General features: G+C 44.9%; 1 protein-coding gene across 1 annotated transcript; it reads right to left on the reverse strand.

The window, feature by feature from the left end:
* Window positions 1-10,675: 10,675 nt before the first annotated feature.
* Window positions 10,676-19,426, reverse strand: LOC133367614 (vomeronasal type-2 receptor 26-like). The gene is made up of 5 exons (XM_061591710.1): window positions 19,148-19,426; window positions 18,208-19,002; window positions 16,509-16,736; window positions 12,971-13,097; window positions 10,676-11,577 (listed from the first exon to the last, which is right to left on the reverse strand). The coding sequence occupies exons 1-5, from the start codon at window positions 19,424-19,426 to the stop codon at window positions 10,676-10,678; spliced, it is 2,331 nt and encodes a 776-aa protein (XP_061447694.1).
* Between the last annotated feature and the right edge of the window lie 1,181 nt (window positions 19,427-20,607).

Raw genomic sequence — 20,607 nt, forward strand, 5'->3', positions numbered from 1 at the left:
ATCATTTTTGAAGGCTATTACTTTACACATAAATTAATGGTGAAGTTCTGAGGCTGGGAAATAGGAGAAATGTTTAGCAAAGCACTAGTTTGAACCATACAGAAGTACAAAGTGAAGATGATGCAAGAGACATTGTGTTAGCAGCTCCTCCTGGACCAAATACAAAAGAAAAATACGTCGAAGACAGGCTACCCCTTCATAAAGAAAGCTCTTCAATCATTTATGATCATTGCTGCACTTAAAATACTGTTTCCAACATCCAGTTGAATCAGTGAGATGTATCTAATGTCAGTCCTACTCAGAGCAGAACCACTGAAATTAATGTACCTAAGTTAGACATGTATATTAATTTCAGTATTTTTACTATGAGTTGGACTAACAGTAGACACAACCCATTATCTCTAACAACAGAAACTATTCAGCAACTCAAGACCTCCAAAAATATCATTTGTATGGTACATTTTGCTTCTGAACCTTTTTATGAAAAATCTAAATCTTAAAGAGACAGGACAGTAAGACTCTCTTTCTAGAACTTACTGTGTGGATCATTGGATAATCTGTATGCTTGCGGCCTATTGCCGAAATAAAACACAAACACCATTCATTGGGTTAAATCATGGGCCACTTTATTAAACGGAATCAATTGGAATAATGAACCTGCAGAGGGGAAATCAAGTGCGGGAGCATTCTGATGATCCAGGCAAAGCCTGCTTGCAGCCATAGGGCGATCAAACCTTGCCTGAGCCCGGGGCTGCCCTGTGCCAGACCCCCAGCTCAGGCCACACCCAGAAGATGTGTAGGGGGTCCAACCCGCATCACCGCCCCCCGGAGCCGTGAAACTCTGAGCGGATGAGGCACGTTGGCCCCAAAGGCGGCCCGTGTTCTGCCCCCCGGGCCGTATAGCCCTGAGCTGCAGGCCCCCGGACCGCCAATCGCCCCCAAAGGTGCCTAAAGGTGTCACCTAGCTGCCCTTTCCCTTTAAACCTTTTCCCGCACTTCTTTGCCACAAGTGACCGTTGACATATTGAAGCTAAAAACACACCAATCAGCCTATTAACCCCAAAGGCACCCGTGCTAACCCTTGACCCGTCCCCCCAACCACAGTGTGGAGTAGGCAAAAGAAACCTGCCAGCAAAGCGAGGCAGGCAGGCCAAAAATTCCTAGTCGGCCCCGTAGCGACCAAATGAATCACACTGCAGTAGAGGGAGGGTCGGGCGGGCGCCGCCAAAATTCAAAGGAGGGCGGGAGGCTGGTGGAGTGGCCTTAAATGGCCTTCAGCTGCCCCGCCTCCTTACTGTGCGTCACGACGGCGCGCTGGCGCGCCACGTGCGCACGGACACACCCTTGATGGCGGCCTGGCTTTGGCAGCAGCCGCAAACACGCCCCTTTGCCCGGCAGGTACCGGGCACGGAACGGGATTGCGGCCTATTGCCGAAATAAAACACAAACACCATTCATTGGGTTAAATCATGGGCCACTTTATTAAACGGAATCAATTGGAATAATGAACCTGCAGAGGGGAAATCAAGTGCGGGAGCATTCTGATGATCCAGGCAAAGCCTGCTTGCAGCCATAGGGCGATCAAACCTTGCCTGAGCCCGGGGCTGCCCTGTGCCAGACCCCCAGCTCAGGCCACACCCAGAAGATGTGTAGGGGGTCCAACCCGCATCACCGCCCCCCGGAGCCGTGAAACTCCGAGCGGATGAGGCACGTTGGCCCCAAAGGCGGCCCGTGTTCTGCCCCCCGGGCCGTATAGCCCTGAGCTGCAGGCCCCCGGACCGCCAATCGCCCCCAAAGGTGCCTAAAGGTGTCACCTAGCTGCCCTTTCCCTTTAAACCTTTTCCCGCACTTCTTTGCCACAAAAGGGGGACAAGCCTCTGCTTAGTCTCCCTTTACCCCACACCCGATAAGAATCTCATGCAGACCCCTCTGCAGGTCCCTCAGGAGGATGGCATCGTTGCCTCCCGAACTGCATGTCCAAGCATGTCTGCCACTGAGTGCCTTGCCCTCCATGTCCGACCACAGCAGACAACCCAAGGCTACCGAGGCCTCGACTGCATGTCCTCACATGCCTGCCACTGAGGGCCTTGCCCTCCATGTCTGACCACAGCAGACGACCCAAGGCTACCGTGGCCTCAACTGCATGTCCTCACATGCCTGCCACTGAGGGCCTTGCCCTCCATGTCTGACCACAGCAGACGACCCGAGGCTACCAAGGCCTCAGCTGCATGTCCTCACATGCCTGCCACTGAGGGCCTTGCCCTTCCTGTCTGACCATAGCAGACGACCAGAGGCTATTGTGGCCTCAACTGCATGTTCTCACATGTCTTGCCCTTCAGTAACCTTCTGCCCAGAACCTGCTGGAACGACATGGGTAGGAGACCATTCCAGCGCATACTCTGTCGACCCAGTCACCAAACCATGGCCCACCATCAGAGGCCCAGCTGTGAACCAATGTGCGTTTGCGGCCCCAAGGCCAGCCCATGAGCTCATGCCATGGCTGCAGAGTAGACTGCGCGTCTGCTCCATCCCCGTCCAGCAACCTGCCAAAAACAGAAACAATCGTGAACAGTTGGGTCCCAGACCTTCAGACTCGCCCCTGCGGTGAATGTATTCCATGCGCCCCCTACTTCCACCTCCTAACGGCCTGCACCTGCATATACAAAACCAAATAGACCGTCCCAGGTAGGCAATTCCACTGCCAGGTAGGCAACCCCAATTCCGGAGGGGCATGGCCCTCAAACCCCCATGGGTCCGCTCCCAGGCATCGCGACACTAGACCGAAACTTTATGAGGGAAGATCGCTCCCCCTGAATATCAGGCAACCAGGCCTATAGCTTCCGGCCAAAAACACTATGTCGCCGTCATGGGGAAGTGTCCAGTCCAGGGGAGGGTAAAATAATGTGGAATGACTCTTGTACCCCTGGTCTGCCTGGAAACAAACCTTGGACCCCAGGATGGCTCGAAGGGAAGTCTGACCTGGCCCCAAACACCCCCACCCCCCATCCGGAAGGCTCCAAAATTAAGTGTGAGGGGTGCTACATGTAACCGCTGAGCTTTGAAGCATGATGGTCACAGGGCACCTCCCTGATCAACAATCCCTGGCGGGTCAGGTGAACATGGAGGGTGAGGATAAGGGGTATGGGGGTGTGCATGGGCCAGCTGGCCAGCACATGACATATCCCAAGACATGTGAATGGTCCTAAAGGCCCCCTGCAAGCCTACCTTGCGACACACTGGCAGACAAGCTTTACTCCTACCATCTGTGATGAATTCCAGGACGTGATTCCTAGGAATAGGCCACGCTTTGCATAGCCCCTGCCATCCCCCAACTCCCAGGAATCCCCTCCTGCCCTGACCATCTCTGACTCCCCTCCTCCATCTCCCAGTATGCGGTATGGGACTAGCAGAGTCGGTCCTTCCTCTAACTGAAACACCATTGACGCACTGCAGGAACGGAGGGGGCCACACCGCAGGTTGGCGCATAAGGCAGCCAAAACCCTGAACCTGTGGTAAGGCTGTGAAATCCCTGTTATGGCACTATAAACCCCACCGCAGAAGGCCCCCAATACCTGAAGGGCAGAAAGCAAACACTTTCCCAGCCCCTGAAAACTTCAGGATCTTGATCTGCAACAATTCAAGCTTTTCCCAGGCAGCCTACAGCCCTGGGTCCAAAAGTCGATTTTAATACCCTGGAAGGTGAACACTGGGGCAGGATCCTCCACTTCCCCAGCTGCCAAAAGAACTCCCCAGTTCATAGCTACGCTATAAACTGTGCCATCAAGCGCTAACATGCACCCAAAGTCTGCCCTACCCGAGAACTGGACATCATGAAAATAGTGCCCCACCGCTTCTGGGGCCTCTCGTCTCCTGGCTGTCCCTTCCAAGAAGGGGCTGAAGTGCTCCATGCAAGAATACAGCAGCCCATAGGTAATGCTCTGCTGCATAGTTGACCTAAAAAGCAAAACTCAGCAGCTCAAAATCCACCATGTGTAACAGCTGGCAACGCAGGCAGATTAGCTGCCACACTTGCCCATAAGGCATCTCTGCCACAGGTGCGCACTATATTGAATGAAGTGTAGTGCACTGTGCATAGACTATCTGGTATGAAGCCATCACTGACTGACCCCACTTGTATGACGGATGGTGAATCAGGTAGACTTTGCCCACTGCCACTTTGGGCACTATACGGGGGGGGGCACTGAGAGAGCAGAGGTAGGGGATGATGGGAAGGGGCCAATAACCCTGCCCAACTGTATGTCTTCATCAATTGTCCCCTGGACCAGTGCGTCCATAGGATCCGGAAAACCGCATAATAAAGAAAAACCACATCATAAAATGAGTCTCCCCATAACTGGGCAGTCTGCAAGCAAGGTCCATAGCCCTCGAGCGTAGCTGGGAAGGGACACTTTTCTCAAGCAGCCTCTGCTGGGGGCTGCTTCCCACTCCTTTGGGGGGCCCTGGCCCCACATATCCTTCTGGCTTGTTGTTGTGCCTTTAATAGCAGGTTCGTATTCAGCAGTTATTAGATGGCATGGAGTTAAGCAATGTCATCTTCTAATGTCTGCAGATCAAATGACTCTTAAAAGCACAGGACTAGAGGCCTGTAAAAAAGGTGGGCACCTTATCTACAGACCAGTTTGTAAACTAGCTAAAGAGAAGATGCAAGCAAATGTGCAGCCTGCACGTGATTAATTCCATTATGTTTAAATAATTTACTCAGAGAAATATGAATTGGACCAATTCTATGCATACTTACTTATGAGAAAATCCCCGAGTGTATCGTTACTTCTTCCCCCGGAAGGGGGCATGTGATTGCACACATACAGCAGAATCCTATGTGTGTTTACTCAGAATACCACAGATTAAATGGGTCTTAGGACAGAGGTTTATGGGACTTAACTGATGGAAAGGTTCATATATTTTTACCTGGGTTTTGAAGAACGTATTTGGGGGGGGGAGAAGCTTGACAGTGAAAAAAGGGGGGGATGAGTTCCCTTTGCATTTGGAGTTGAAGTAGTTTTGGAGGTGAGGTTGCAGCACTAACTGGGGGTCCCTACTGGCTCCTGCAGCCTCCTTTCTGTCTCCAGCTGCCCCCCACCCTCATCAAAAAGCCTCTGCTCTTTGTAATTACATTGCATTGCTCCAATCCAAATGGCCGCTACGTTATGACAGAGCATCTTTCTAGGTTATTCTGCAAAAGAAGTGGCGGCCACAGGCAGCAGGAGGGTGTGGGAGTGCAGGCAATTTTTGGGGGGGCCCTCTCATCTCAAGTTCTCCCTAATTGACTAACCCCTTCTCTGAACTTTCCTGGTTTGCAAAACAGTGAGGAAGTGGGATGGCCTTCTCAGTACATCCCTTAATAAAAGCATCCCCTCTCCAGCTGCCCCTGGAATGCCCCCAGTGTCAGATAGCCCACTACCTCTCTAGGTAATTGGTAACTGAAAAGTAACATTTAGTTTAAACTAAAAATACACTTCAGTATCAAGAAAAGGAGTCTATTCCTATTTTGCTTTCTGTAATGGGAAGGGGACCCCAATAGAAGTATCTCCTGGCCCTAACTGGAGGTTTGCCACCCATTACAGCATTGTGAGAGACATGTAGTGAGCAAGCGGCAATGTCAATTGCCACATAAAGTGTGGAACTGGACCTAAATACATAGAAGAGTAGAGAGACAGCTCTTCGTCTATGCATCATCCCTTTACCTGCTGCATTACTATGCTTAGAGAAACAGACAGGAGCTCTCCCTGAATACTTGCCTCTATGTTCTGCACAGAAGCCTGCCTGCATAAATATTTTGTTTAGTTTAAATAGAAAATCCTTAAAATAACCTTTTCCCCTACTGTTCTTTTCAAATTATATTTAATCCATAAAAATGCTGACTGTGATTCACCTTCAGCTAAAGTAAACATTTCTCTCTGCATACTTAAAACACAGACACACATGCCCTGGGTTGCAAGACGTATTTGGCCTTTCAATCTCTCTTTTACTATCAGCATAGAATTAAATTTTAAACATTGTCTCTCCCCCTACTCCACATATTCCAGGTTTATGATAGAAAGTCTAGGGTACTATTTAACTAGAAGTAGGTTGTTGTGTTTCCCTTAATCCCAAACATTATTTCTATGATAAATGATGGAATCAGAAGGTGATAGTTTGAAGGAAAGAAACAGGAGAGAGCAGAAGAGCATCAAAGGTGGCCCCATAGCAGTGCAGTTTGTTTAGGCCTGACATGTTCTGAATTAAAGATTCTTCCTCAGGGGTAACTGAAACTGAAACTGTAACTGGAAAGCCACCCGTGCCCCGCTGCGGCTGAAAGTCCTCACGCGTCTCGTCGCAGCCGCAAGGCCGGCCCATCAGAGGCCTCACCGCGGCTGAAAGTCCTCCCGTGCCTCGCCGCCGCTGGAAGTCCCCATGTGCCTCGTCGCAGCCGCGAGGCCGGCCCATCAAAGGCCTCGCCGTGGCCGGAAGGCCTCCCGAGCCTCGCCGCGGCCCGAAGGCCCCTCGCGTCCCGCTGCCGCCGCTGCCCCCGCTAGGCCAGCGCACCAAAGGGCCCGCCGCGGCCGGAAGGCTCCCCGCGGCGCGCAGCAGCCGCCGCCACAAGGCCTCCGCCGCCAAAATTCAAAGGAGGGCGGGAGGCCAAAGGGCCCGCCGCGGCCGGAAGGCTCCCCGCGGCGCGCAGCAGCCGCCGCCACAAGGCCTCCGCCGCCAAAATTCAAAGGAGGGCGGGAGGCTGGTGGAGTGGCCTTAAATGGCCTTCAGCTGCCCCGCCTCCTTACTGTGCGTCACGACGGCGCGCTGGCGCGCCACGTGCGCACGGACACACCCTTGATGGCGGCCTGGCTTCGGCAGCAGCCGCAAACACGCCCCTTTGCCCGGCAGGTACCGGGCACGGAACGGGATTATTGCTCAAAATCCTTTGGAAGTAACTTTACAAAAATATTTTCCATTTGAAGACAACCATCACCAGAGATAACAGGGCAAGAGAAGCTGCTTCAGGACTGATTCACACACTGTATTTTGTTGTTGTTGTTAGATGTGCAGGTGAAGCACTGTATTACAGTGCTGAGTTGAACAAGAATTGGTGACAGACTTGTATTTGTAAGGCCATGATATCAACACCTGACCAAACCCAGATTTGTGTCTGTGTAATCCAAGCGTGGGAAGCCCATCAGGCCTCCCCTTTTGGCCCATGAGGCCATTGTGGCTAGGCCCACCTGCCCTACACCTGGCATCATACATGATGATTTGTGTGCATGATGTTATTGAGACAGTCATATGCAATCCCCCTTATTAATACCACAAGTGTTCTGGTTTATTTTTGTTTTTCCTTTGTTGTGCCATGGTACCTTTGGACAGCAATAGTAGTAGTGTTGGGGAAGCATTACAGAACAACTAATAAAGCAGAATAAATGCACTATTATTGTGTCAGAAACATGTTGCAGTATACCTCTCCAACATAAAGCAGAATAAATGCACTATTATTGTGTCAGAAACATGTTGCAGTATACCTCTCCAACAAAACACCAATCTAGAGGGCACTTTGACCATACATGTTAGAGAAAGAAAGAAAAGAAAAGAAATCCTTACACAGGTTCATCAATCAGCATCTCTGTGGGCTGTCCTGTGAAAGAGGGGCTGTCCTGAAAGAAGAAGACTTGAGAGACAATTGCCCCAATGATATAGTTGCCTGACTGATAAAAGCGATGAGTTATAGGAAGCAGATCTTCATAAATGGTGCAATTAATAGAATGTTTCTTGCATGAAGCTCGAAACAATAGTCCAAATAACAACATTGCTGCTGCTACCATCCTCATGCCAAAGGTTTCCATCCCAGCTTCAGAGCCTCCTGTTTATTTCCTTTGGGTCCTCACTTTCTCCTCACTGGTTGAAGTACTGTGTTTTCTGTCCTCAGTCTGAGTTTGCTTTAAAAAAAAAAACAATTTGAAAGACAGTTGTCACAGATCTCAGACTTCCCTCTGAATACAACAAAATAGAACTTTGAGACTTCTCTCTTTCTCTCTCTCCAAACCCTATCACATTAAAGAGAGCAAGGTACTGGCAATATGAACTAAAAATGTTTTGCAAATATTATCCCCAAAATGATAAAAGCAGTTTCTCCCCACCCCTGCTTCCTTCCCCCCCTCTCATTCCTTCCCTCACTGTGCACAGATTAATACCTCTTTTATGAGGTGCAGTTTTTCATTTGTCCAATTAAGAAACCTTAAATCTATAATGAACTGGGGGGACGGTGGTTAAGACAGAGTTATTAGCTGGAGGTAAGATATCCTAAAATGTAATGGGTAGATTAGCATAAGAAAGGCTGACATATTGTAAACTATTCCATTTCTGAAATCAGTTCTGAACACTATGTGGTTTTTATATACATATTTCAGACATGGCTGTAGTTGATCTTGTTACTACTTGTCATTATCCTGAGCAACAGGAAGGAAGATAGAAAGTAATTTTGAAAATGACAGGGGAGATAATTATTTTCCCTGGGGTCCCATTTACTGTGGCATCACCTGATAAAAATATCTAAAAATGGATAGGGTGTGTTTGTCTGTAGGATGTGTTGTGTGTAGTGAGATTTACAGGTAGGGCAGGGAAATCCTCAAAACTATATATATTTAGCTATTAGCTTTTCCTTAATTTTTATATAGTGCACTTCAGGTGCTCATTTCCTTTGCGTACATTTTTTACACTGTTGCAGTAACCCATAAAATATTTAAATACAGAGAGGGCCATGAGACAATTGCATACCTGTGGAGTTTTTCACCTGTAATGATTTAATGCACCTGCTATCTTCATATAGTTTTTTCATAGTCCTATTGGATATAGCATTACATCATGTAAATGTAAATGTACTGCCTTCAAGTCGATCCCGACTTAAGGCAACCCTATGAATAGGGTTTTCATGAGGCTGAGAGGCAGTGACTGGCCCAAGGTCACCCAGTGAGCTTCATGGCTATGTGAGGATTCTAACCCTGGTCTCCCAGGTCATAGTCCAACACCTTAACCACTACACCACACTGGCTCTCATTACATCATAATGGTATTCATAAAACACCTTTCCACAAACTAGGTGCCCAAGGCAACAGACAAACAAAGAAAAATGTAGACTTTGGGGTTTTTTTAGAAAAATCACTGTCACATAGAACTTCAATTAAAATGTTGCACATGTAGATTTATGTATTTAACCACTGTTGTTTGTCAAGAAAAAAGGTGGGGAGCTACACCCATGTCAAGACTACTGTGAACTCAACAAAATCACCATTCCCAACCGATACCCGCTCCAAAAAGAGATGCTGGAACGGCTGCGCTTTGCAAAGACTTACACTAAACTGGATTTACATGGAGCTTACAATTTAGTCTGAATTAAAGAATGGGATGAGTGGAAGACAGCCTTCAAGACATGTTATAGGCACTTTGAATATTTAGTAATGCCATTTTGTCTATTGAACGCTCCTGCTGTCTTCCAGAATTTAATGAACAATATATTTTGGGACTATTTGGACCGTTTCATGATAGTTTGTCTAGATGACATCCTCATTTACTTGGACTCCTGCAAACAGTGTGAGGTGCACATAAAGGTGGTGCTACAGAGACTTTGAGAGCATCACCTGTACACCAAGCTGGGGAAGTGTGGGTTTGATTTGACCACTTTGGACTTTCTGGGTTATCACATCTCCCCTGCTGGAGTTGAGATGGATCCAGAGAAGGTGTGTTGCATGCACTTTTGGCACCCACCTAAAAGCAATCAGGCCCTTCAGTGCTTTTTGGGGTTTGCCAACTACTACTGACAATTTATCATGGCCTTTTCCAGCCCTCCATATGGACTGCCTAAAAGGTTCAAGGCCCTTTCACTGGACTGAGGCAGCACAAAACACCTTTGAGGAGCTGAAGCAGTTGTTCACCTCAGAGCCAGTATGCCAGCATGCCAACCCTCAGCAGCCTTTTGTGGTGGAAAGTGATGCATCAGACATGCATCTTGCTCATGTGTTGCCGCCACCCTTGGACATGTAGGCTGCTGTACTGGCAGCCCTATGGGTTCTCACTGTCCCACTGAGAAAGAGTGCTCACAAGCGCACACACTCCCAGCCATGACACCTTTCTCACACAAGAAGAAGGACCCTGCCCAGACATAGTTAAGGATTTTAAGGTGGTGTGTGTAATTGGTGCAATAACTTTTTAGTGCTGTGTAGATGTGCCTAGTTATGCCTGAAGAGATGCTGACCACTGTGTAACCTTAAGCTAATAAATGAAGCGCTCTGAACAGAACTTTTCTATTAAACCTTTAAATAAAATACCTTTGTGTCTGTGCCTGACTTCAGTGGATTCAGGCAGGTCAGTCTGAGGTGTGTGTTTGGTTCCCAATTTGGTGTGGATGAATATCTCCTTGTGTAAAAGTCCACATATCAGTGCTTATTCAAGGCACATTTAATGGGCTGGATTCATTTTTTTTATCAGGATGCATATACGTTTCAGGGAGAATTAGTTAAACGTTATGTTTTTATTTTATAGAAGTGATGACCCATTACAAATTTAAACAAATTCTAAATTATTTTAACTATAATAGAAGGAACTTTCAGAATTGCAGCTGTCTAAGGATTCCAAACATTCCAAACAATTATGTATTATAGATAATGTATACAGAGAGAAGAATTTGCACTCTTTACTTTCCTCTTCTTCTTAAATGTTCCTTGTTGTTCAGCTCAGGCCTCAGAATAATAATGTAGCATTTAGGGGAGAAAATAGAACCCAGTAATCCAGCACTGGAGGACAAGATGGAGAAGATCTCCACAGCTATCATGTGTTTTCCCTTTGTGCTCTGGTATGCTGGGACAAAAGACACCCAAACACTACAAAAGATCAGCATGCTGAAAGTGATGAATTTGGCTTCATTGAAACTGTCAGGTAACTTCCTGGCTAGGAAAGCTATAGTGAAGCTGACAGTTGCCAGGAAGCCCAAATAACCCAAGACACAGTAAAACATGATGGGTGAACCCTCGTTACATTCCAGTAGTATTTCCTCATTCATTGAGTGCCTGTCTGCATCTGGAAATGGAGGGGAAGTAATCAGCCAAACCATACAAATGCCTGCTTGAAAGAATGAGCCAGAAAGGACAATAGAATATGCCATTCTTCTCCCCACCCATTTCCTCATCCTGGATCCTGGTCTTGTTACCATGAAGGCCATAAGCACAGTGATAGTTTTGGCCAACACAGAGGAGAGAGCCATAGAGAAGACAAGGCCAAAACCCATTTGTCGGAGGAGGCAGGTCACCTTTCCAGGATGTCCAATGAAGAGCAAGGAACAGAGAAAACATAGAAGGAGGGAGACGAGGAGGATGTAGGTGAGGGTCCTGTTGTTGGCTTTCACTATGGGAGTGTCCTGGTACTTTTTAAGTACTCCAATCACTAATACTGTAGTCAAAGAGAAAGAAATTGCTGATGTAGTAAAGATGATTCCTAAAAGTTCATTATAAGAGAGATAGGATAAAATCTTGGGAATGCACTGATTTCGGTCCTTGTTGGGATACTGATCTTCTGGGCAATTAATACAGGCATCCATGTCTGAAATAAAGAAAAAAAAACAGATGCTTAAATATTTGAAGACTTCAAGCAAGGTCTACAAGAAAGAAATCCTATTGCTTGAAGGACGGACCACTTCAATTAAGCATTTGGCACACACACCCCTGTTCCACCAACACTTAGTCCAAGCCAAATGTGGTTATATATTTTATCGTCTCTTTCAGCTTCTATTTTTTTTTATTTGAATGATGTTCATGATTCACACCTCACTAAACTCATTAAGTGGCCATTGTCTCTCATTGTACACACACACACACACACACACACAAAATATGGAGGGGGAAAATGAGAGCAACCTGTTTTAAAATTTTGTGGTAAGGACTGTCTGGATAATGTACATGCAGAACTTTAAACACTTAATAATGTTATCAAAATGCAAATTATACATAAATATCAGGTCTGGTGTCAACACATGTAATGGGCCAGAGGGCCTAAAACAACTGTAGACATTCTTCTTTTTGGTGGCTCTCTTCACAGTGCTGGGCTGAGATTGCAGTTGCTGGATGGAGCTGTGCAACTGTCAGCACTGCTGCCTCTTTTCACTGCTGCCTGCCACAACTGTCTGTTCCCAGCTGGCCCCTTGTAAGCTTGGAGTAACCTTCTAGTTACTTTGTATGGAAAAAAAGATAGCTGTCCAATTGGTCCATAGCAGCCACCATTCCCCAACCCTATACTATTTTCCTGGAAGCGAATCAATGCAATACCATGCAGTCGCTTCCTAGAGTATTATCCCTAGAATTGTCAAACTCATGCAGCAGCAGCTACTGTTTCTGTCTGTTGCAAGCAGCTGAAATCCAAGAAAGAAAGAAAGAAAGAAAGAAAGAAAGAAAGAAAGAAAGAAAGAAAGAAAGAAAGAAAGAAAGAAAGAAAGAAAGAAAGAAAGAAAGAAAGAAAGAAAACACCCCTTGGAACATGTAAAAAATGTATGGGTTATTTTCAAAATGTTTGAATTTGAATTTGTTAGGATTTCCCCTTTAAAATATCTGCATGGAAATGAGATAGAACAGACTTAAAGATAAACATATGCACAACAAGCATGAACCAGATTAATTCAATTCTGCCCATCCCAAGCTCCCAATGCCCCTACATCCCAGCCCAATCATAGACTCTGTGAGCTTTCATTATATTTGTTTTATTATTATAAACCGTTGTGGGATGGAATTGTACTTTATGTTTGTCAGAGCGGTCTGCTTTGGAATGGGCACATTTAGATTTTCCTTTGACACCGCTGTGGTCAGCAATGATTAGGAAGTACCGATGTTTCCATCATCATGCCACCAAAAGCTTCATTTGCTAATTTCTGTATATATAACAGGCAGGCGAGGATTAATGTTTCTTCTTTGTTGAGCAACCTACTGTACTTTATTGAGCCTACCCTTCTTGTCAGAGATCATTCCTTCTGGACATGGAACACAATCGTAGCAGCAAAATCTCTCTCCTTCCTTCTTTTTTCTGCTGTAGCCAGGATAGCAGTTGTCATTGCAAACAGAAATTGGCTGCACCTGTTCAGAAGCATAAAACGGAGATTACTATTAAGAAGATGAGTCTTGACATTGTCCCATCTCCAAGGAGTGGCTGAGGACACGAAATGGAGAGATCACCCAAGCTTACTCTGTGTCCCTTGTATGAAGTAGGTTGTTAGCACTTCCTTGAATGATGATGGAGAAAAAAAGCATTCCAGGTGTCATGAATTACTGATACACATATTATGAATGGTGACCATCAAAATCCTTTACTTTTCTCCTATTAAATATACCTACATGTTTCAGGAAACTGACAGCCACGGAAGCCTGTCCTTGAGCCTGGTGTCATTATTAATGAATGCCAGGTTGATACATAATAAGGCATCACTAATCTATGACCTGGTTAAGGATGAGTGGCCAATCTGGCATTCATCATTGAGACCTGGTGGATGAGCTGGGCAAGCCAGGTATGACCCAGTTCTGTCCCTTCAGGTATTCAATGCAATATGAGCACAGGGTGAAGAGCTGTCTCTCTCTTTGTGTGCATGTTCCATTCCAAAGGAATTTGCTCTGCTATACCAGAAGACCAATTTGCCTTGAAATCGGAGCAGAAGATTTACACCTAGTTGTGGGGGCAAGGGGATCTGCATGCGTGGTGAAGGTAATTGCTCCAGGAGCTGTGGAATAGAATGAAAGCACACTTTATCAAAAGAATTCTAGCTCATAGTTTAAGCAGGTCTGAACATCTGCTTTATGCGCAGAAATGTCTCTGTATGTATGGACTTCATCCTGGAACATGAGAACAAGGCTTGAAAAGGAGTTAGTGAAACTGATCTCATGAAACACTTTGGTATTTCTTCTTCAAATGGTATCATCAACATCATCATCACACCAGAGTAAAGATGATATAAGGCTCATTATCAACTCTAACTAACCTTCAGGAGAACCCCTATACCCCAATAAGGGTGAAATTAAAGGAACTAAAGAGTGAGCTGGAAGAGGTTTCTGGGATGTTGAGGAACAGATATAAGTTGCAATTTCTTCACTGGACTCCATCTTAGCTTCATTTCCTTTCTACACATACAGATTTTTCTCATGTCTTTTTGTGCTGTAATGTATATATGTTTTGTTTTTCCTTATAATCATTATTTACATATACTTTTTTCACCCTTCCCCAAGATGTATTAATGTATAATCTCTTTTTGATTTCTGTTTCATATTATTGTACTTATATCTTCCATTAACTGAAATACATTCACTGGTCTTCTGTTGAAGTATCTTAAAATAAATACTTCCAAACAGGTTGTAGCCTTTTGAGTTCTGTTTCTTCACCAAACTCTTGTTTGTTGGAGCACTTAAGCACCTCATTTCCATCTGATTTTGGGCCAAAGAGACAGAGTGGGGAAGTTTGAGGATAAAGTCGCTCATATCCATGCTAACCTGGATGCCACAATGATGGCCTAGTGAAGGTGTCTAGTGTGCCATCGAGTCTGGTCAGGGATCAGGTTCAGTTAATGAGGCCTAAGGATGTGGACAAGATGCATGGATGTGTTTGGCCTACCACCTGTGCTATTCACCCTTCTCATTCTTAGCTGGTGAGGTCTACCTGGAGAATTAACAGAGTGTGTCAAAGGAATGGTTAGTGTTTCTTTGTAAGATATGGTTGTACTGGTTGTATTGAGAGCCAGTGTGGTGTAGTGGTTAGAGTGTCAGACTGGGACCTGGGGGGCAGGGTTCAAATCCCCTCTCAGCCATGAAGTTTACTGGGGGTCCTTGGGCCTGTCATCATCTCAGCCAAACCTATCTCACAGGGTTGTTGTGCAGATAAAAGTGGCAGGGGAGAGAGCCATGTTTGTATGTCATCTCGAGCTCTTTGGAGGAAAGGTGGCATATAAATGTAATAATAAATAAACAAATAAGGCGGTGTTGTGGCACCCCACCCCAGACCCTCCCTGAACCTAGAATATTATGAAAACTATCACCCAGTTACAAGTAACTCATTTTGGGTCAAGGTACTCAAGATAATATTGCCTGTTCAGCTTCAGATGTTCTTGGAAGAAGGTGATTTTCTTGGTTCATTTCAATCTGTCTTCAGACCTGGTTTTGTTACCATAATGGTTTTAGTCACCCTGGGCTCCTCCTGAGAGGAAGGGCAGGATATAAATCAAATAATAAATGTTTCAAGAGGGGTCAGGGATGGAACCCTCTTGGTCCTTCTAGATTCCAAGATTCTGTTTCAAACTGGAGGATCATTTCCAGAACATTTGGGGGTGCTTGTTCAGCTGCATGACAGACATGCTGCAAGATCCCTCAAGGTTCCATTCTATTTCCCCATTTTCTTATCAGGAGATTTTGGTATGACTACATCAATATGCAGATGGCACTTAGCTCTAGTTCTTCTTGCCAGCTGGATCAGGTTAAACTGGGCAGTCTGGAGACCCTTATTGTTTGGATGAGAATCAATAAACTGAAACTGAATCCTGACAAGACAGAGGTACTGTGGGTTGGTTGTTCCCAGGTCCAGAAAGCAGAAAGACAGGCTGTTCTAGATAGGGTTGCACTCCGCCTGAAGAATCATGGGTTGTCTGGAAGTACTCCTAGCTTCTGCTCTGTCACTGGAGGCTGAGGTGGCCTGAATGGTGCAGATGGCCCTTTTTTCCAGCTATGTGTGAAACACCAGCTCTGGCTGTTCTCAAACAGGGATATCCAGTACCCAGTGGTCCATGCACTAGTCACCTTCCAGTTGGATTACTGCAGCTCACTCTACATTAGGTTGCCCTTGAAGATGGTGCTAGTGCAAAGTGGAGTGGCTGGGCTGTTAATGGGCATGAGATTATATAAAAATATGTGTTCATAGAACTGCACTGGCTGCCTATTTGTCAATGGGCCCAGTTAAATGTTCTAGCTCTAATACATAAAGCCTTGGTTAGTTTAGGACATGGGTATCTGAACAAATGTTTCTTTAGGTATAATCCTGCCTGGGCCAGCTGGGGTGATTCTCCTCGCAGTGCCATCATTAACAAAGATAAGGTGATCTATGACTTGCCAGAGGGAACTCTTGACAATAGCACCCCAGTAATGAAAAACTTTCCCCTCTGTGCTTGGTTTTTGCCTACCTTATCTATTCTTCAGTGCAAGTGAAGTCTTTTCTAGGTGTTTTTCTGCCCTGGGCTACTATTGGGAAGAAGGGCAGGATATAAATGTAATTAATAAATAAATATGTACATGAATAATTTTCATCAGGATTAGTGGAATGTTCAGGTGAAGAAGACCAGTTTGATATCAGCTTTCTTTCATTGTGCAGAAAAGGTAATATGGTATTATGCTTTTAAAAATACAGTGCTATGTTGCATGATTCAGCACCAAGAGATCTCCAGACCTTTGAATGGTCCAAAATGGATGTTTCCACATAATAATTCATTCATTTGAGAATATGCTGATATCTCTCACCTGATTAAAGCTTCTGTGCCACAAAATTTGATTGTCATTAAGAGTCAGCTCTTTGCCTAGAGGAGCCTGACGTTCCAGTCTCCCAACTTGTACTCTAACAAAAGAGTTGTTTGGGAAAGTTACCCAGTTTGTAATATCAAAATCTGCTAATAATTGTCCATTTTCATCAAAACTAACAGTGTCTCCAGCACTGTTGTTGAAGAAGGTGCACTTTAGAAAGTGATGGAGCTAGGTTGAAAAAGAAAATGAATAAAAGACAACAAGATGTTGAAAATGCTACAAGGAACTATATATTTCAGAGTATGCATGCAGTGAACTTACCTTGCTAACTTATTATTTTCCTTATTTTTGGTTCCAAATGGTTGGCAAACATTATAAAGCCAAACATCCTGTGCAGAGCAATGCAAACTATAGGAAGCCAGAGTATTTTATGTCAGGATGAATTATGTCAGTGTAACTTATTCCTGCTGTAAACATATTCAGGAGCAGGTCTACTGCTGGCTGCGATGACCTGAGCCTGGCAGAGGGAAAACATGGCTGTAAAATAGAGTTTCATTCACACCACTCGTTTTGCTGATTTAAGTTAGGTTAGCCAGGTTATGTGACTGAGCTGAACCGCGTTAGAATCCAGGAGCAGACCTCCATCCCCCCAGTCCTGCCACGCCACCATCCCAGAATGCCTTTCGTCTGGGCTTGCGAGAGTTATGACACTGTAGCCCATTGGAGTTGGGAACCAACCAGCTGAGCTAGAGATCTACTAGATCCTAATTCACTCTTTCCAGCAGATCTTGGGTTTGGATTGTGGCCTAAGTCTTTTATTTAATCAAAATCCTTTTCATAATGCTAAGTGAGGATTATATTTGGAAGAACTGGTGCCCTGCTTTTTAGAAAAATATAGATCTTTGTTTCAGAATTTCTAAACCGCTCTACATTCATGGAATCTTTGAGTGGTATGCAGAACTAGAATATATAACATAATATAGATCATCAATCATAAAACAGCATTTAAACATAAAAAATTAAACCATTTTTTTTTAAAAAAAACCCAGTGTGAATATGTCTAGTGGCTTCACATTGCAGAATTCTAGCCTTGATTCTTGAATACTTATCCAGATGGAAATCGGTGACTACAAGTTTCTTTTTCTTTGTGAGACAAGGGATTCTACAGACTTAGGATGCAATCTAAAACCAACATTTGCCAGGATGAGTGAGTTAGGATCTGGTGGATCTTTAACTCAGCTGGCTGGTTTCCTACTCAGATGGGCTACACTGCTGTAACTCTCCCAGCTCAGCTGGGATTTGCGGGATTTGGTGTAACTATTGCCGACATAAGTCACAGGAAGTGGGTGTTCTTGGGAGTGGTAGGGGTAGGAATGGGGCAGGATCTACCTTGGAACCTAATTCCATTCACCTCTGTCACATTACCTGGAAACACAGCTGAACTTACATCAGTGCAAGGCAAACTCTAGTTTACAGGCTTGTTTTCCCCCTGACAGGTTTGGGTCTGCTCAGCCTGGAGCACCCCCAATATGAACAGAGTTTGGATCAGATGGCCTTTATACTAGCTTAACTTAAGCCACCATAAACTACTCCAGCTTCCATGATTCAGTATTGCTCCCTTAGCAGGGAGAATTGATTCTTCCTATGATTCATATGCTAGCTCATTTAAAACAAAAATAAAGCACTGAAGTGTAATTACCAGCCATGGCTGCACAACTTGAAATCCCACTTTCCCTCCTTCTAACAATCTTCTGTGTTTGGAGTTTGATATGTACATGGCATGCAGCGCATGTGCCACAGCATAAACAGCATTGTAGATATTGTAGCTATGGCCAATCATGTTCATTTCAAAAAAAGTATGAGGAAGACTCTCCAACTTCTCCTCACCAGTGCAGAATTTACTGATCTCCATATTCACACTGAAAATCTTCAAGGAACAGCTGAATGCTTGCTCCCAGAAATTCTGAATAAAATGATCTTCTTTTGCCCAGAAAGGCTTTATATTGTGAACAAATTGTTGGAATCCCAGTGGCTGATTCGAGTGAACTGTGACAGATATAGCACCATGGAAATGCTGGATGTCCCACAAACTTTGAACAGACAATGATTCAAAATCCCATTGGGATGTAACAATCCACACTTTAGCCAGAGGTGGTAAAGACAAAAATGGTGCACAAAACAGCATTATTCGTAAATCCTGCCAGGATGGAGGTTCTCCATACACAAAACATATATTGACTTTTTTCCCAGTGAGAACTAGATAATTATTTACTTGCCCTAACAAGAAGTCTGCATAATCATCGAAGTAAGACCGTTTTGGTAGTCTAAGAATGAATGCATAACAGATGCTATTCTGGGTAAGCAAAGGCACCATGGCCTGCAGAAACCTGTCCCCATAGTCATCATCCACAGCCAGGAGCCCAATCCATGTCCATCCAAAATGCAGAAGTAACCGGACAACTCCAGTGTACTGATAGGATTCATCAGGGACCATCTGGTACAAAAATGGGAATAAACTTTTGTGACCATGTGATGGGGAAAATGATCCATACGTGAGCTGAAATAAAATGTATAGCTGTTAATCTGATGGATGAAAATCAAATGCTACACTATGTGCTCTGGACTTTGCAATGGCCTACCTGTGGAACCTTGTTGACAGCAAAAATGTTGGCCATAATGGCAGACGTCTCAGTCATAAGTCCTCCAATACAAGCAACTAGTTTTTTCTGAGCATCACAGACGAAATTTGGGACATGCCTATTCTGTGTGCAAAGCAGGTTCAAGGTAGCCTTATAAGTCATCTTTGCTATGTAGTAGTTGTTGAGAATATGGAAACCCAGAGTGATGTTCAGTAAGAGTTTGGGATTCTTGTTGATCTCATTTATAGCAAATGCCAAGGCCAGGATATGCTGGTACATCTTTGGAAGGTAACTGTAATGAAAGCTGCCAACTCAATAAAATAGTGAAGTGTGCATTTTTACTCGCTGCCATCGCAACCATCACCACCACGACATATTTTTAAGACTGAGGTCCAATTTAAAGTAATGCTGTGCCAACATGTCTTTTTTTTTTTTTTTGAGAAAGAGGATAGTGTTTATGTGTGTCAGTGTGTCAGTGTGTGTGGGTGTTCCCTTTCATTTCTTCGGCACTATTCATCCTCCCTGGCTGCCTATGCTTCCATATTTTTTTTTAAAAAAGCCAGATGGGGGAACATTCCCCATGATGTCTTTCCCTGGGCTTAAGTAAAGTGGGAATGTCTGAGAAGGCTGCAGAGTGAAGACCACTGGTGAGATGATTTGTAGAATGAAAGAAAGGACACACACAAACACCCTTCAGCCACCATGAAAATAAGGTAAGAAAGGATGAGAAAAGACCTGCACCCTCCCACCCACCCACCTACCACACACACACACACACACACGCACACACACATACACACACTGAATTTACTCTCCCCTTTCATCATTTTTGAAGGCTATTACTTTACACACAAACAGTGAAGTTTTGAGGTGGGGGAATAAATGTTTAGCATAGCACTAATTTGGACCACACAGAAGTACAAAGTGAAGATGATGCAAGAGACATTGTGTTATCAGTGCCTCCTGGATGAAATGCAAAAGAAAAAAAATATGTGAAAGACAGGCTACCCCTTCATAAAAAATAAAGTAGTAGTCTTGGGGAAGCAATGCAGAACAACTAAATTGCCCAGTCTCAAATCTGCCATTCCTGGGCAAGGTGGTTGAGCGGGTGGTGGTGAAGCAGTTGCAAGTGCATTTGGAGGAAGTGGATTATCTGGATCCATTTCAATCAGGCTTCAGGCCTGGACATGGGACTGAAATGGCCTTGGTCGCCTTGGTGGATGATATGAGGAGGGTGTTGGAGAGGGGCGAATGCACCTTCCTTGTCCTCCTGGATCTTTCAGCGGCTTTTGATACCATTGACCACGGTATCCTTCTGGACCGCCTGAAGAGGTTAGGCACAGGGGGCACAGTATTGCAGTGGTTCCGTTCCTTCCTCTCTGGTAGGTACCAGAGAGTGGCATTGGGGGATGAGGTTTTGGATCCTTGCCCTCTCACTTTGACAACACATGTTACAGAAA

Source organism: Rhineura floridana, chromosome 11 (assembly GCF_030035675.1).
Source record: "Rhineura floridana isolate rRhiFlo1 chromosome 11, rRhiFlo1.hap2, whole genome shotgun sequence".
In the NCBI taxonomy this organism is placed as follows: domain Eukaryota; kingdom Metazoa; phylum Chordata; class Lepidosauria; order Squamata; family Rhineuridae; genus Rhineura; species Rhineura floridana.

What these genes read in the sequence shown, in the direction of transcription:
- LOC133367614 (XM_061591710.1), bottom strand. Translation starts at nt 19,426, where the DNA reads ATGTACCAGCATATCCTGGCCTTGGCATTTGCTATAAATGAGATCAAC. An exon ending in AAGTTGTGCAGCCATGGCTG is followed by an intron (nt 16,737 to 18,207) that starts GTAATTACACTT and finishes TTTTCAACCTAG; the next exon opens with CTCCATCACTTTCTAAAGTG. An exon ending in GGCACAGAAGCTTTAATCAG is followed by an intron (nt 13,098 to 16,508) that starts GTGAGAGATATC and finishes GCTTCTGAACAG; the next exon opens with GTGCAGCCAATTTCTGTTTG.